Below are 19,264 nucleotides of genomic sequence, written 5' to 3'. Positions count from 1 at the left end.
GTCAAGTCCGAGGGGTTTGAGTCCGAGTCGACACCGACGGGAGGTGAGACCGAGTCGAGACTGAGACCGAGTCGAGACTGAGACCAGATTTTTATTGTTCTCATTTGATAGGGACAGAAAACACTGGGAGAGCAGGCAGGCACGTCAGCTGCGCTACATTACCTAAGAAGAAAACGTATGTGTCTAAATGCCAGACAGCTCTCTTATGAAGTTAATGTTAGTGTAAAGCTTGTAACACGTTGTGAGTAGGTTGGGATCCTTTCAGGGTTTCCCAATAGGCGGCCCACGGGTCATTTACGGCCCGCAAGGACCAACTGTCCGGCCCGCACCAACCCCTGTCAAAAAGTGAAAGTTACAGGTATGGTGTGTGTGATATGAAATGTGATCTTACCATAATCACAATCAATCTTAATCATATTCCATCGTATTCAAAGGATTTGTAGGTGTGTGTGTGTGTGTGTGTGTGTGTGTGTGTGTGTGTGTGTGTGTGTGTGTGCGTCCGTCCATGTCCAGCTGGCCAAAACTACTGTAGCTGCTGTAATACAGATGCATAGTTTTCATAATAAATGGTTGGTTGATTCTCAACTTATTTTGTTTCAACTTTCAAGAGTGCATTTTTGTCTCCACCAGGCCGAAGGCATGGGGAGAGAGTATGTTTTGCACTCCGTCCGTCCGGTTGTGTGTCCGTCCCTCCGTCCGTCCGTCTGTGGACAGCTAATCTCCGGCACCGTTGGCTTGATCGCAGCCATACTCTGCACACACACTCCCTGAATGCCACAACTGAACCTCTGCCCCAAGGTTTACACATTGGCCTCTTATAGCACCACCAGGAGGCCGTTTTGTGCAGAACAATTTTTTGGATAGTACACCTACAGATTTTGTCCAAACATCACGCAAATTGGTACACAGTCTCTCTAGAGCCATTCAACAAAACGGGTCTTTCAGGACTCCATCCTGATTGGCTAATATTTGGCTTCCAAAGTTCGCAGGAGTGCTCAGTTTCAAACTAAATGCTGCAAATCATGAACACATTGTGTGATTTCCGTGAAATTGTGCACGCACATTCCCACTAGGCCGAGGAAGAAATGCCACTGGAACATTTTCAACTCAGCCTCATGGTGGCGCTATAACTGGCCGATTAGTGTTTTTACCTCTAACTTCACGGATCTGTGTAAAACTTTGTATGCACACTCCCTAGAGGCCAAGGAAAAACCTTTGCCTGGAATTTTTCACATCTGCTCTTTATAGCGCCACCAGGAGGCCGACATATGTAAAACACATTCTCTAATATTACTCCTTCAGATTTTATCCAAATTTCACGCAAATCGGTACAAATGCTCTGCATAGTCATGTGATCAAGACAGGTTTGTTTGATTTCTCATAATCCATCCTGATTGGCTACGATTGGCTTCTAAAGTTTTCAGGAGTAGCCAGAGTAGTCCGCTTAGTTTGTACCCATTTTGTACAAATCACCACAAGTCCTCAACGCAGCGTCCGATTGCGGTGAAACTGTGCATGCATATTCCCACTAGGCTGAGGAAGAAATACCACTTGACAGTTTTCAAACCAGCGTCATGGTGGCGCTACAACAGGCCAAGTTTTCACACACACACACACACACACACACACACACACACACACACACACACACACACACACACACACACACACACACACACACACACACACACACACACACACACACACACACACACACACACACACACACACACACACACACACACACACACATTTTGCCAAACATCACACACACTCCTATCCTCCCTGTGCCCAGAAGGGCACAGGGTTTCCTTATGTGACCCTCAACACAGGATTTAAGAATCCCAGGGGTAAATTAGTAGTACCACAACCAATGGCAGCAACAACACTCTCACTCGAGTAGTATAGTGGGAACGACCTGTAAGGGTCCATTTGGTTCCATTTGTAGACTCTCAGAGTTATGCCTTATGTCCTTGAAGATAAAACGTATGAGAACCACTGTATTGAAAGTGTATAGCCGACTTGAATCCACATACTGCACCAACAGTGTGCTAAAACCTGGTTCCAGAAACGGTTCCAAAATGTGATGGAACCAATTTCAGTCACTCAATGTTGGATCCAGTTCCCACCCAAAGGAACTCACTCCTAGCTCAGAGCTGCCCCCACCCTCACCACGTTTAAAATCACACACAAAACCCACCTTTTCAAACACGGATTCCCTACCTAATTAAAATCCCCCTTTTCTAGCTTCTATAGTTTGTTTTCTCTCCTAAAAACAAAGTTGTAAAGCGACTTATAAAGTGAGCATATAAATTGGATGTATTACTATTATTATTAATATTATTCCTCCAGTTCCGGATCCAAACCATATAAGTTGGGGTTATTTTCGCTGTTGTGACGTTGGGTTTTGTCCATAAATATGGTCTCACCTGGCTTGACGGTTCGCTGCTGATGGACTCTGTTTTGCATTCGGCGAGGCGACCGTGAGACCTGTTGGGCAAGGTGGCCATGCCTCCGTTATGAAGGTGGTGATGATGATGATGATGATGATGAGGGGGAGGAGTAGCAGCTTTCACACGAGGTGCTGATGCTGCGGCGTGTGGAAGGAGCCTGCAGCTAGGCTCCTCCTCCTCCGGAGGCGGGCCATTCTCCACGTCCATGGACACAGAGGGAGAACCGTCACCTATAGGATAGTCACCATACTTGATGAGTTGTTATATAAAGAATGGCATATAACGATTTAATTGGGCATGAGACTTTTAGGATTTGTAAAAAATAAATAAAAGAATGCCTGGGGAAAATATTACTAAAAATAGTAATAACTTAAATACACAAAGATTACTACACACCCATGTACCATGGTCAAAATAGGCCATAAACATGATTTTATACTTTCAAAATGTTTTTAAAAAGTGGTGCAACTCCGTGTGGGCGTCCCCGGGGGGTCCCTGGAACATCCAGACCCACAGGAACGCGCCCAGGGGGGCGGGCTGGTTCCGGCGGTCCGCCCCGCGTCCGAAACGGTTGAGAAATGACAGAGTTACCGTGGGGTGGTCCCCAGGGGGTCCCTCTACTGTACTGTACTGTACTGTACTGTCACACCCGAAATCATCAATCAGCCGAAGTACAGTGAATATGTGTGTGTGTGTGTGTTAGGCTGCGCAACAGTGACACTTGGTTGTGAAAACCAACCAAACGCTATTTTCGTGCTCGGACAGACCCAGCCAGCCACCCACCCACAGACACACAAAGCTCCTTAATGAAGTGGTTGCACCACTTAAAAACCCTGCGGAAATAGCCTCTCATAACACGTCACATGGCAAATTTGGCAATGCGTTGTGAACTTGTGGATCTTTGAAAATATATGAAAATATTTTCATGAATAAAAATGGAAATTAATCAAATGGTTATGCAAGAAAACAATCTGCAATTATGGCAAATAATTGTGATTATTATGATATCATCTCAAATGATATGAGGAGGAAACCTCATATATCCAAAACTGTTTCAGGATTCAAACAGCAACTACAGTATGATCAAGTAAGCCGTTAATTTACAGGAAAAAACACAGAAAGTTAGAATATGGATATAGGCGGTTTCTGCCCGACAGCAACGTGATGCAAGATTATCTCAAATATCAGGCCTACCGTCAACGTGGCAACCATTCTCCAGGTCCGAGTCGCGGCTTCCGTCTTTGCTGACCTTGCTGTCTTGGTTCAGCGACGATCGCGAGATCACGCCGAACTTGCGCGTGCGCTTGTTGCCATTCTGCAGCGGACTGCCGGGCGGCTCCGTGTTGTTCCTGCGTTGCTCGCCTGCCTGGCCGCCGCCCGACGTGATCCCACCTCCGATGGCAGCAGAGGGGGCGGAGTTTCCGTTGCACGGAGGAGGAAGAGGGGCTTTTCGCTTGATCCGCCGCAGCATGATCAGATAGATGCATCCGCCATTCCAGCACTGGTCGGCCAGGTAACTGCAGAGAGACAAAATACAAGGACAAGAATTGGCCCATTAGGACCTGAGGCTGATTCTACAAATGCCTTCTAAATCAGTAATTATCACACTTTTTCCCGCCAAGAACCTCCAAATTGATATATATATTATAGCTGTGTCGTTACGGACCCCCCATCTGAAAATGTTTTGTGGCATGGACCCCCAGAAGATCTTGAAATAAATAAATAAAAAATAAATAAAACACTTTCAAGATTTTTCAAAATGTTCAAAAAATGTACAAGCATGCTTTGTGCCACGCTGTGAGCTTTCTGCTATTTTTGAGAACCACTCTTCTAAATGATTGTGTAGTTTTGGCTGCACAAAGCTCCTAATGCATGTGTGTGTGTGTGTGTGTGTGTGTGTGTGTGTGTGTGTGTGTGTGTGTGTGTGTGTGTGTGTGTGTGTGTGTGTGTGTGTGTGTGTCTCTCAAAGAATTGGACAATCTCCTCTCGCAATGGGTTTACTTAACGAAACAAACCATTATCTTGCAATTCCTTAAGCAGGCATAGAAAAAAGGCCCTTTGTATTGAATACTATATCTCAGACAAAACATAACCTGACAAATTGCTCCTACACTGTGCAATATCTCAACTGTGTTACATTATTTACACTGGAACAAAACACATCCTATTTCCTGTTGTGTTCAATGTCCCATTTTTATTATTCTTTTTGCTTTTTCCCAAGCCATTTATCTGTTCCCTGTTAAGCCAACAATTTACTAGTGAGTTTCACCTGGCTGCATAAGCGTGGCACGCTGAGCTCTGGGCAGCATTTCATAACATCCTGCAAAAAAGCTGTAAAATGCTTTTGGCTGTGATTCTGAACAGAATGTGCCTACACAAGTACATTTTGAAGCTACAAATTAACCTTATGAGCTTTTTTTTCTTTTTGTATTATGAGCCAAACTAAATTTGGGTTAATCATCATCATTGTGAAATGCAAAGTTCAAACTCATTTCCAGCCTTGCTGGCAGTCAAAAAAAAGGGGGGGGGGGGGAAGAAGAAGATTGGGGATATTGCATCTAAATGGACTCGGGATTTAGGGATAGCACCGTTGTTATGGTTTGCGTAATATTGTTGCCGGGTGGAAACTTTTCAGGAAAGAAAAACAAAAAAAGGAAAAAAAAAGAAAAAAGAACAGTGCAGCACAAAGTGGCGGACTGGGAGCTTGTAGACCTGCTACTTTGGAGAACTACTGTTCTATCTAGACCACTGTTCCTAAGATTTTTCTGAAAAACAAATGTTGCTATAATATACAGCTAACATCAAAAAGGACACATAGGCCTATATGCTTCATGTGTTTAATGGGTTAAAATGCTAGGCTACCTCCCAACTTCCCAGTTTGGGAAAACAATGCTCCACACATGAAAGCAAATGCCACTGAAAGCCATCAACATTATGACGCCACATCATGTGCAGTCAGTCATACCTCACCATAAAGCCAGAGAGTTCCATAAATGCAGGAGACAGCCAGTAACTAGTAGGCTGAACATGAGGAGAAAGACACAAACCTTGAACTCTGCTTGGGGACAAGAGAGCCTTTCTGGGAGTCACATGGTTTTAACAATACAAGTATGGTCTCTAGGGTGCAACAGTTAATCCAACAAATAGCCAAATATGAAAAAAGAATAATCAACAATTTAATAATCAACCTATTTCATAATCGATCCCTATTTTGTCAATATTCAATTCATCTGAAAAGTAATCAACAGCATAATCGATAGGGAAATAAACGATAGTTGCATCCAAATTGATTTTACTGGACCCAACAACTGAAAAACTTGTGACTATATATAATGAGTGTGAGGCTACAGCTATATTTTCCTGGGGACCCTGTGGAATCCCGCTCCCCGGACCCCACTTTGAGAACCACTGCACTAGCTTACTATCCCCTGTCCCAGTGCGCTCCTCCCGCCATGCTCTCCACTCCACAGTGGTACATGCATTGTTATTGTCTACAGTTTGTGAGGCCTTTAGCCCCTGGAACAAAGAGCCATGGACATCGTATTGTTGTGTCCCGCCATGTCGGTGTGTCACCATGCTGATGCAACCCCAACCTACAAAACATTCTGCTTACCTTCCCAAACGGGAGGAAAAGACAATAGGCTCGACTAGCCCGAAAATTGACGACACACACACACACACACACACACACACACACACACACACACACACACACACACACACACACACACACACACACACACACACACACACACACACACACACACACACACACACACACACACACACACACACACACACACACACACACACACACACACACACACACACACACACACACACACACACACACACACACACACACACACACAGGGTCATCAATGTGTCCGTGGCAAAGACTTGGTCTTGTCTGTGGCAAAGTTTTGATTTTCTTTTTCACACACCATTATTAATGTTCTTATTTTGATCATAAGAGCCATGTACTGAATGTCAAGTCTCCAGGTTTTCTTCATATATATTCTTCAATATGTATGAGACTGTTTTACTATGACGCGTCGCTAGGGCATATTAGGAGTCCACTAGTTCACAAATGTTTTATTTGCAAGGACCCCCTTAACTCTGAGATTGTACAACGGATCCATTTGGTTCCATTTGAACATTCTCAGAGTTACGGCAATGACCCCGGCCCTGACACACGCACATGCACACTCTTCTGGTTACCATTTGAAGCACCAAAGGGACAGCTGTCAAAACATCACATTCTGCATATTGCAGACATTAATGTAGTATATTGATGTATTATTATTGCATGATTTCACAGCACAGGGGCCATGGCATACTAGAGATTGCATGCAGATCAGCTGAATTGGTCCAATGCTGGTGTGGTATTGCATGACAAGAGAAGCCTTTTACCCCCAGGTGGTGTCGTTTAGCCTGCTTTGGTACCACACACAAGATATGCCTGAGACTAGTGTTTATTAGAAGGTTTGGCTCAAGTAGAGGCTGCCATTGAAGACCATGTCTCTGCTTGTTCCTTCACGTCTATTAAAGACATGCCCCCCCCAAAAAACATAACAATCACCAGGACCATTTGAGGCCACAGTCCCATCACTCGCATTCCAAACCTTTCAAAAGGCAGACAGTCAGTGCAGGGCTGGGAGCCTGACGTCATGGCTAAATTACTGGGCAAAGTATTCCATTCATTGAAACACTAAAGACAAGTTCTAAAGGCTTGTACTTTGTTGCACATACCTGTATCCCGCGGCCAAAAACAGCCGATCTCCAAGCTCACAGATCGTCGTGGCCGTACGACGGTGTCGCAGACTCTGTTTAATTCATTCATTAATTATTTATGAATGGCACATTTCCAATCGTATGTCCACAGTGTAAAGAAAAGAATAATGGAAATACTCAAGTAATGTAAACATACTTCAGTATTATATTAAGCGCAGTACTTAAGTAAATGTACTTAACACCACTGGAAATAAAGCCACCTTAGCCTAAGTCTTAGAGGTCTTGAAGTGGTTAAACATTTCACAGTGGGGCACAGACAGCAGCCATTCAGGATAGATGGAGGCATATAGGGAGCATTCCTGCAGGACAGATAAGTTGTTTGTAAACGTTCCAGACACTATCTGGCATCAAGAGCACGTTCCTGTCTCATTACGGGACACGTTTGAATACTCTGATGACCCGTCAGATGCTATCTAACAGTCCGACTGAAACGAACTCCATGACCACAGCCCGACCACCGCCACATTTTGGCACCCATCCACGTTTTGGAAGATCCTGCCTAGTCCGAGACCAATGTTTTGATTGCTATATTCTAAAAAAAATAAGAAGACGAAGAAGATAAAGACGAAGACGAAGAAAAGTGCAACATTTTATACTCGATTTGAGTTACTTTGATTTTATTCAAGAACTTTATATTCGAGAACATTAAACATTTAAGCAAAAACAAATTAATAAAACAAACAAACACTAGCACGTTTTTGATAGATAAAGAAAGCCCTATTCAAAAATGTTCGGAAATTGGCAGTCTACAAGTGCACAACGCATGGGATGCACACGCAGATTAGACACACCAACGGACCGACATGCGTAAACAACGGCCGGACACGCGCTGCTCCTGTGCTTGCGGTTAGGTTAGGGTTTGAGGTAGGTTGTCGGTCTAATGACAGTCGGACCAATAGTATGTCTAAACATACATGTACCCCAACGCATCATAATGTGACACATTGAGAATAATGACAGGCCCAAAATAGGAATGCCAGGTTGCAGGTGGTTAAAAATCAGGCCACATGGGCCACATGAAAACGTCTTCAAATGCAATTGAAAAGCAGGATTTGTTTTCCTGTAATATATATATATTGGCTGTTTCCATTTTTTTATTATTATTATTTATTTCAATACTGCTGCAATGTGGAGCCCCATAAGGGCATAAGGTGGAGTGTAGTGTGTGCATTGTGTATGTGAAATTGTACATTCACGCCTGTACAAATCAGCCAAACATGCCGCTACACACATTTGCACCGTCTGAACAGATATGCATGCTGCTGTGGTCTATCAATCATTATCATCATAATATAAAGCTGTCACTGTCTGCTGCATTTCACAAATAATGTCCAATGAATAAATCACTGTTGTTGTTGCTATGCCCAAGAGCACATTTTTGTCTCATGCATTAGACTAGGCTGTTTATCCTCTATCACTGTTCCAACATCATCTAAAGAAAATATGTTTTTTTTATACCGGTAGTTTAAAATCACCCTGAATAGGACAGGTAATTATAGAAGCGTACTGTATAACTGTGGATATTCCCTTTGGGGAAAACAAATTGAAAAAGAAACACGTTTGTCAGCGAGCCTTCATGTTAGCCTGGTTTATATTTAGTCGTCCGACTAAATCAACAGTATGTATATATTGTGACATTGCTGCTTTCACCTAAAGGTAGGGTAAGATTTTGCCTGATGAAGAGCCGAGAGAGGCTCGAAACGTCACGTCCATCCATGGTGTCGTAAAGGAACCGTAAACTTTTTCAGGGTTAGGGTTGTGTGCGGACCTTATCTTTCTTTTAGGGTAAGATTTTAACTAAGCTTTTGAAGACCCCATTCTCTAGCAATGATTAGTGCTTTAACCTTTTAACAAAAAAAAACATTTGTGTTAAGCAACAAATGTCACTTACCCAACCTTTACGTATGTCACTTACCCAACCTTTACGTAACACATCTACTTATTCTGCCCCATGTGTTATTTCCCTGTGGTATTTATCGGGATTAATCCATTGAGACCTGGAACGCATCCATGTCACGTTAGCGTTTAACCACATTAACCATTAACCCATTTTGGGGCGGGAACCCGTTTTGGTGTTTTAAACATTGTTATAATTTAGCTATTGAAAAATAGCAGATCTACAAGCTCATAGCGCGCCACCGAGTGGCGCGCTATGAACTTGTAGGTCTGCTATTTTTGAAAAATCGTTAAAATGTGCCTCAAATCTTTCCGAAAATTGTCATGATTTAGAAAACTTTTTTTTTTTTATTTCGATGTCAGGCCTGAATGGGTTAAGCAAGAGTTGGGTGGAGGGGGGGAAAAAAGAAAAGGCACACTGCATATGTTACAACCTAGATAAGTGTGGTTATGTTTGTATGTCTCCTCCTACGCCCTCTGAGGAATACTGGTAGCTTCTGTGAGGAGACCACAGAAATGCAGGACCATTACATCATTCACAGAGATGTTCCCGATTGGAACTTCACTAGTCCCAAAGCAGCATGTCTGTTGTCATGTCTGCTTATCCATAGCGCCTTTTGGTCTTATTTTTCTGTAAACATTGGTAGTTGCCATGTCCACCAAATATGTATTTGGCCAGGTACGTTTGTGTGTGTGATGATCATGAGACCTATTCGCTTCTTTGGGGCTTGTTTTCGTAGACCTGGACGCTTGTTCCTCTCGCAAAAACAAAACGCCACAAAGCAGCATAACATTTGTGGCTGCTGCAAGTGGCTTTTAAAACCTTGTTCTAAGACATAAGACTTTATTTACTCTACTCTTTACTCTATTATGCTGGATATTAAAGATTTATCGGACAAGTTTTATTCTAGTAACACAATTACAATTGAGGCATTAAGCCGACACAAGTCCTAACGACTTAGAAAAGTCCAAGGTACGAGCAAATGCCAGGAATATTTGCAATATTTGCAAGAAACAGGGAGAACTGCTGTGTACAATTGAGGCATTTACACTAAGCAGACATTCTTCAGCAGGACTTGCAAAGTGCAAAGTTCAGAGGTCACTTCAATACAGCACAAATGAGACAATTACGTGCTACAAATTGCAAAGGTTATGGCTAAGCAACATTCCTACCACTAGACAGACGAAGCAAGTGCACCAAGGATTTTCATCGGCTCATGATACTGACAAGCATGAGCTGATGAAATACAAACCTGCCTATGAAGCTACTGTAGGTAGTAGGTATGGTCTAGTTCAGGGATCTTCAACAGGGGGTCTGGGACCCTCAGAGTCACTACAAATCTGTGTGTGACAGAAACCTTTCTTCTTACATTAACCACAGCCTCCCTATTCTGAGGGGAACCATTAGCCGAAAAATGCAGATCTACAAGCTCACAGCTTTCACCGTTTCCGCTTCCGCCAAACAAGCTCAGGAAATGATCCGGGAGTAAAGCGGATGTTAATTTATTATTCGAACGGAAATGACAAACAGAGGACATCTTCTGGAATCTGCATTCAGGTCAGTGTAGTGTCATTCAGACCCATTCAGAGCTTGTGGAATAGTTGTCTGGCTACGCGAGAGACTAGGTATGGTCAGACAGGCAATGGTGACAGGTCTACTTGTGAAAATAAGAATTAAATCAAAGTTGTGTGGATGTGAGCTATGGATCCCTAGTGTATTGTCAGACACCCTGAAGACCAAACTCAGAGGAAGATCAGGCATGACCTCAGCAAGCACTCACAACACATACTGTGACTACAGTAGTATCCAGCTGTTGTAAAACGTAACCGGGCAAACGAATGCTTGAAGCAAGTCCTGCATCACTCTGCTTAATTCTCCTCACACAAACCTAGGGTTTGTCTAAATCGCTTGGTCTTCAACTAGCCTAAATTCTCACAGGACCCTACAAACCCTCCTGCATGCTCAGATCAGCCAATCTGAGGTGTTTAATGACTTTTCTATTCCATATCGCTACACTTGGTCTATCGAAAAATGTATGTATTCTCCGTGTTCATGTCAAGGTGCATGTTTGTACATAATGTGTTCAAATATGCCAGAGAATCACTGTTTATGTTATATCTATAATAATAATAATTATGATTCCCTTAAAAAACCTGCTCTATCTATTCTACATGTTTCACACAGATGTTTTTGCTAAATAGTTACTGTATCGATTTTATCAGCAGCATTAACCAATATCGTCCATGTAGCATCATCCATGTAGCGTCAACCATGTATCGTATCGCTGTTAAAATCAAGGTCAAGGTAAACTTTATTGTCCACAAGGGAAATTTGTCTTGGGCTTTCACCCCAGCTACAGCCACACATAAAACAGCAATGACAAACAAAAATACATTACAGAGGAAGACACAACATTACACAATTGCACACATGATGTGGATAATCTAACCTCACACAGTTACCGCTGTTTCAGAGCCTCGTTCAGAGCCTGTAATGTACTGTTACACCCCTATTCTCCACACACACACACACACACACACACACACACACACACACACACACACACACACACACACACACACACACACACACACACACACACACACACACACACACACACACACACACACACACACACACACACACACACACACACACACACACACACACACACACACACACACACACAGGGATTAAAGAAAAAAAACAACCATAAGTGCCAGATTAGCATGAAGTTTGCACTTCAGCAGCCAAAATGTGCTTTGTCAGCCCTGCACATACTTTAGCACTTTGGATGGCTGCAACACTGTTTAATGGTTTCTGTCTGTCTGTGTGCGTGCGTGCGTGCGTGCGTGCGTGCGTGCGTGCGTGCGTGCGTGCGTGCCGGGGCAGTGGGTACAGCAACTTGGAAAAACAAGCTTTCTTCTAAGATTCAAGGTGTGGTGATTTATAGTCCTGACACAGTTATTACATAATCGCCTGGTTGCGATTACTTGAGCTAATCACAATTGTTGTTTTTTTGCATGATTGTTACTAGAATCGCGTCCCATTCACTCAGCTGCATATAAAAACAGCTGGATGAAATTCAAATAAATGTTTTTTATGTTAATTATTTTATCCATGTTGATGTCCATTTCTCTTTAAACCTCCATCCATCTGACCTCCCTATTTTGGGCTTTAGGGCAAAACACATGCATTGTGAGCACGTAGATTAGCAACATACAAAAACACACATGGTTGTAGGGTTAAACTCTTCCATAGTGCAAGGGTTCCCAAACTTGTCAGGCTGCGACCCGGGACCCCCCACCCTGACAAGCACTAGGAATTTGGAGGAATTTGCAAGTTTGACGTGGTTCCACCGATTGGTATCGTTTGCCTCTCTTTTTTTACGTAATATTTGACAATTTGGCCAATTTGGCATGAGTGAGAAAACAATATTGCATGCACATTAACACCTGGGGGACCCTCCCAAAATAATCTGGAGACCCGCCTGGGAGTCCCGACCCCCAGTTTGGGAACCACTGCCATAGTGGAGAGTTTAATGCTCTTCAATTAAACAACATAATAGCTCGTTAACATTTAAACCTGGGCAGCAGGAAGCCGCAAGTCCAACCCACAGAATTAGAGAAATCTGAGCTGTACAGCAAAGAGAAAAACACACAGAATGCGTGCCTCTGCATTTGATATCCCTCTCTCTGGTCATTCATTTTTATGTCAGGTGGGGATATGTATTATGCGCTTCTGGTCAAATGGTTTAGACTAGTCATTGGTTAGACCAGTCATTCGTCCTACAACTACAACCCCACCCACTTAGGGTGAAAGTACTGCACCCATCTCAAACTCTCACCCTAACCCTAACCTCCCACTGGGCAGCACACCTAAACCTAACCTTAACCCATGTCTAACCAATGACTAGTCTAAACTAAGTATGCACCCCGTGTTTTCTTTTGTTATTGATAATACCTATAGGAAGGAAGGAAGGCAGGCAGGAAGGCAGGAAGGCGATAGATAGATAGATAGATAGATAGATAGATAGATAGATAGATAGATAGATAGATAGATAGATAGATAAAAAAAAGATTGAGATTTGTTTTTGTAGGTATGTTTCCTGAATAGCAGTGCAGCACTCACTCAGACACACACACATTCTTGGGTCAGGAAGCAGACATTCCAGAGGTGTCTCCCCCTAGAAGAGGAAAAGCTAAACATCTGTGTTGATGTGTTGGAGAGCGTCTGGGTCCAGATGCCTGACCATTACCAAGAACCTCTCCAGAACACCACCCACCACACCTGTGTTTTGACCCATTTTTAGTCCTGTCACGATTACAAAAGTTTAAGTTGACACAACTTGACAGTGAACTGTCATGAAAATAATTGTATTGTGTTTCTGTCGCTGAAAACTGGAGCATAATAAAAGTTACATTTCTGTTTCACTTTTAGGCTTCACAATGAAAAATTGCACAGGGCAGATAACCACTTTATCCATTTGTATGTTGCCAATCAACAATATTTGAAAAAATGATCGAATATATTTTGGAAAATGTTTAAACATTTGGGTGTCCCTGGCACAAAACAATTTCAGGTGGGGGTGCGGCGTCCAATAACGTATCAAGTTTGGGTTCCTGGACATGGAAAATGTTTGAGAGCCACTGGGTTAAACATCGGAACACATAACTGCTGATTGATGCCATCAGAAAAGTCAAGTCATGGCTGATATATGGGCCAGACAGATCTATGGGGCAGGACGTCATCTGTTCTGCACACACTGAGCAGGCTGTCAGCCTGCCAGCTGGAACATACTTTCACACAGCACACAGCTTACACAGCTACTAGTAGACTGGGTTGGGATGGAGTTGCTTTGCAGGCTGCTGATCCGGTCTAGATCTAGACTCTAGAGCGTATATGGAAATTATAAACACTTGTCTGTAAGTTTTTTCAGTAACCGATAATGCGTTTCTACAACCGGCCCCGCTGGTGGGCCGTGAGGACATTGCAAGTGGGCCCGGCCCCCCAAATAACTTGCAAAACACTATGACACAGCAGGCTGTCGTGTTACGTCGTGTTAAGTTGGCTATTTTCACTTTTTCACACACTCACACACCTTGGCTTCAGGCCGCTTCAGACAAATGCTTAAAAAACTACTTCACAGATTTTCAACCGTATCTATAGCTCATATAATTGGTCCTCACCTAATGCTCATTATAAGATGGCACCATTTATGTCTACTCACTCAGTGTGGACAAAAACATGCCTATAGTGCCAGGCAGGTTTGTTCATTTCAAAGGAGTTTTTAAACTTCCATAAAGTCCATAGACTTGGCTGGCATGAAATCACATAACCCGAAACAAACATTAAAAGTCCATAGACTTTGCTATAGCCTATGATGTAATTTTCGGAAAGCCATGCTAGGCTAGCGCCCCTCAAAGAAAATGTTTGTCTGTTTGTCTCGTCAAAGCTGGCATTTCTTCACAGTACACTGGGCAGACAAACTTGTTTTTATCGATTACACACCCCATGGAGCCTTGAATTCATGGAGATCGTTTGTTTGTGTCGCATTCCTAAGCCAGTAATTTGATGACCATGTCATCGGTCAATATTTCTGGTCTAGAAGGGCGGTCTGCCGGCGAAAACAGCCGGTGGAATCCATTTGGTTCAATCTGATTAGCATGTGTTTATGAGTAGAACATTAGAGTCAATTTAACACAAAAACTGCTCGTGCCGGAACGTTCCGCCAATTAGAATCCAACCGGCAACTGCTCCTGGCGGAATCATATAAGCTTTATTATTGATATCAAACGGGATCGCTGATTTATTTTTTCTGGACCGGTGTCGCACGTGCGCACTGCCGTTCACTTCTTGTATACAGGATGACTAAAAAGCTGAATAACTCTAAATCTATGGCGCTCTCCATGGTTTTGACCAAACGCACAATGTTCAGAGGTCTTTTCTGATTATGCCGGAAAGTTCCCGATTGGAACATTAGCGTTTTCTAGAGCAAGGATGGCCCCATTTTAGCTCGCTAGCATTGACGCTAAATATTTAGCATCTAAAATTGACGCCACAAATGGACGTGTATCACACTAAAACCATCCGGGTCGGCAGTCAAGCGCTGGCTCTTGCGTCCACCAGGTTTGGTGGCAGAGATAGTTCATTTAATCGCAGACATTGTGAACCATGTTGTAAACCCTACTGTATATACTTAGTTGGCCGGCGGGGTCTCCCAGGGCTCTATATTAGACACCACCCTTCATTTCATTGTCAAAGTATTTGCATACTCTGTGCAGTGACAATAAATTGAATCTAATATTAGGTTTCCGGCCTCTCCCCCAAAAGGCCTTGCCAAAAATAGCTGATCTACAAGCTCACGGTTGAAGTGGTGGTTGATGACAGAATATTCATAGAATACACACACAAAGAGCCCCCCCACCCCCCCACCCACACTGACCAACAAAGATTGTTGTGTGCTAAAGCTTGTGCGTGCGTGTGAGTGAGAGAGAGATTTGTGTCTATGTTGTAATAGAGGTTACAGCCTCCGCCTCCACACACGCACGCACGCACGCACGCACGCACCCCCCCCCCCCCCCCCCCCCCCCTCCCCTCTGGCCTAACTGGACTGGAATCAGAAGTTAACACTGCCTTCCTGTGACTGCATCCATTCCAGTGGTACAAAAAGCATTCATTCAAATATATCGTCTCTGTCAGGTGGAAACCTTGTATGTCTCAAACCGTTACATTTCAGGACATTTATATTCATAAAACCCACAGACACACTTAACCACTTTCAAAAAATGTTCAAGTATCGAAAATGGGTAATCTACATCATGTCACGAGGCATCACAATGTGGCACGTTGTTGGGTGTGTTTGTGTGCGTGCGACGTGCGTGCACGCCCACAAACAGGGACTGAACTCAAGTACAAAATGATCAATGTGACATGTACAGTACCTGCTAAAAGTACTCAAATTCTTCCAAAACATTGTCAAAAATCTTAGAAAAATAGCAGATCTACAAGCTCTGAGATTGTAGATCCTAGTGCAGAGCGAACTCAGTTATAGTTTGCCAAGTCTGGAGAGATTGAAGTCGTTAAAGCATTTTCAACTTTGTGCGAGGGGTTGTTTTACCCCAACTTTCGGCAGCTGTCACAGATTCCCCTAGGCCTAGGTCAGGGAAACTGAATTTCCATCTTTGTGATTGGTGTTACTACACACATTTACAAACACAAATGTATTGGTAGGAATTTATTCCCAGATTGGACATTGTTCTGATAATTATAATATTCCCTGATTTATTGGTCCTAATGCAGATGTCACCAGTTCGGTGTCTCAGAGGAGGGCTGTGGGCAGTTCAGAAACCTGCCTATACCGGTGACATCATCGGTAGGCTATAGGCAGTTTGGAAAGATTTGAAACTTGTGTTTCATTTTCTATTAGTTTGGAATCCCCATCAATGATGTCACTGGCAGGCAGGTTTCTGAACTGTCCACAACCCACCAAGGCCTTTTCCGCCAAAATAACTTTGGTTCTAGAACTGGTTCTGTTCTAGATTCTTGGAACCAATATTGGTGCTCTCACGGAACCGGTGGCCAATGTTTGGTTCCAGTTCCGAGGCAACTTTTAGGGTTCTGAACCAATTCATTTTCAGTGGAAACACTCAACTGGTTCAATATTAGGCAGGAAAAAATAACTGAACCGGTTCAACCACAGTGGAGAAGTGGCCCAATTGAGGAGACAAATGGTTCCATCTTATAATGAGCATTAGGTGAGGACCAATTATATGAAAATATAGTTGAACATGGGTAAGTAAAAGTAACATCACAATGTAGAAATGCTATTGTCCATTAGCAGCCAATACTTTTGTCGAAAATAGCAGATCTACAAGCTCAAATTGCTCGCTCAGAGACATGATGTGAGCTTGTAAATTTGCTATTTTCGGTCTAAATCTAAACCTCCCCGTTTAATCCGGTAGGCTATAGGCTGCAAGATCCCACGTGAGTCTGATAATTGGTTTTAATCACCTACCAGGATATGAAAGTATAGTCCAACTATCACCACCATGATGGCATATTACTCTAGTCCCCAAACAGCTCTAAAAATATGACACCATGATAATTTACATTATTCTTAGTTGGAGCTGTCCTTCCCCCTGCGTGCATGCTCTGCCACAGTCTGTCTAGTCAAATGCAGCTGCGTCAATAATATCAACATGGAACCGCAACGTGTTTGGTCGATTCCCACCTATTCCATTTTACATATATTTCCATGTGAATGAAAAAAATATATAATAAAAATAAAATAAAAAGAAGGATCTGAAATATTGTTTTTATAATGTCGTTGGTGGTGGGGACTAGTGGACGTATACGGCTGTCAGTCAGATGTTGTTAAACCCTCCTTGGTGAATATAATAATAGTTACATGCTACAATCTATTATAAAATGGATATAAAATGCAAATAATTGACATTATTTGTAGCCTACTATTGCCTATGCACAAAGACAAGTGATTAGTCCTAGTATTAACACTATTACACTAACAACTGCGTTAAGGTGAAACTAAGTTCGATCATTATTTGTCTAGCAGCATATGTACGTTTTTAGCCATTTACAATAATACTCCACTGCCAGGTTTCCTAAAATGACACCGTGTGGTGGTGGTGCTCTCACCCCGGCAGAGGGTCGCTGCTAGTCGGTCACACAGCGGCGGTAGCAGCGCGGTGGTGCGCGGTCCTCCGGTCCAGTGCTCCTCAGGTACCGATGCGGGGAGAAGTAACCGCATGTTTGCGTGACGCGCAGGACGCATCATGACAGCTCATCGTGAGGTTGACGTTTCCACACACAACAGCATGACGTTTTGTGTTGTTTGTTTTGTTTTTTAATTCACAGACTGACATGCTATTCTCGTCTCTCTCTCCCACCAAACCCTCCCTCCTCTCTCTACTTCAAACTGTCCCGCCCCTCCGTAGCTCTCGGAACTGTATTCCCAGCTATTCCTATGTGTATTACGGACTGCTAATTTGCGACGTCTAAACTGTTTTAAATTGTAACTTAACTTGTAACAACAATACATTTTTCTCTACTCACCGAAACAAAGTCATTTATGACGTTAGAAACATATTCTCCGCGGTGGGGAGCAACTCAGAACCCCACCTTGTGTAAAATCCACTTTTTTTCGGTCAGAAAATAAAATATGTAGGCCTACACCAGACGGAGATTATTTGATTAACTCAACGGTGCCACCTATAAGTGGTCAATGGCATTTTCTATTGTCCAGCTCAAGGACAATTAATTTAAGCGTGTTTCAATAATGTCCATGCGAATAGTAAGTTACAGACAGTTCTACAAGGCTGCTGTAAGGCTATAATGGCATTTTCAGCGTTTCACTGTGGCTGTTTGTAGACTATGTCAGCCATTATGTAATTTCCCCAAAACATTTCACACAGACTCGTCTAAGAATATAAAAAGATAACTGCACTTGTATGTTATTATTTTATGTGGATGTAGGTTCAGTAGAAAGCTGTCAACGGAATGAACGGTTTCAAACACGGTAATAAGGCGATGCCGCCATCTACTGGTGGATTGAATGGAGACGCTTGGGCAACAGGTCATGTTGATGAAAATCATTTAATTCAATATGAACTAATGTAATTATAAAAGAGTTAATGTTGTAGTTCAACATCGCTGAAAGAAAAGACTTATATAATGAATACAAAATAAATAAATAAATAAATAAAGAGGCTATTAGGCCTACCTACTGACGACATTAGTTGTGTCACTCAAGGTAGTAGGGCTGGGCGACATGTCTTTAAAACAATGTCACAATTATTTCAAACTTTTGCCTCAATTAATAAACAATTATATTTTATATTGCTATTTTATATTTGTTTTGTACTACGATTGCACAAGGAAATATTGTGTTATCAGTGATTGCTTCTAAATATCAGTTTTTACATTACTGTACTGTACTGTACTGTAATGTACTGTACTGTACTCATAAAAATGTACTGCTCACATACTGTAGGCTACTGTACTGTAGGCCTACTGTACTGTACAGTTTATGTGAAGCTGACAGCTTGGTGTGTATGGGCACTATGGGGTCAGATCATTATTTGGTTTGGTGAAGCTCGTG

General features: G+C 42.7%; 1 protein-coding gene across 1 annotated transcript in view; it reads right to left on the bottom strand.

Moving 5' to 3' along the window:
* pdzd2 (PDZ domain containing 2) overlaps positions 1–19,264 on the bottom strand; it is a 101,542-nt gene that overhangs the window by 68,651 nt on the left and 13,627 nt on the right. The window contains exons 5-6 of the mRNA XM_079515964.1: positions 3,648–3,970; positions 2,430–2,683 (exon numbers count right to left, since the gene is read on the bottom strand). Coding sequence (XP_079372090.1) covers positions 2,430–2,683; positions 3,648–3,970 — 577 coding nt within the window. The remainder of the gene's footprint in view (positions 1–2,429; positions 2,684–3,647; positions 3,971–19,264) is intronic.

Source organism: Electrona antarctica, assembly GCF_951216825.1.
Source record: "Electrona antarctica genome assembly, chromosome: 12".
Taxonomy (NCBI): Eukaryota; Metazoa; Chordata; class Actinopteri; order Myctophiformes; family Myctophidae; genus Electrona; species Electrona antarctica.
Note: the sequence above shows the minus strand (reverse complement) of the source record. Positions and strands in the feature narration are given on the sequence as shown.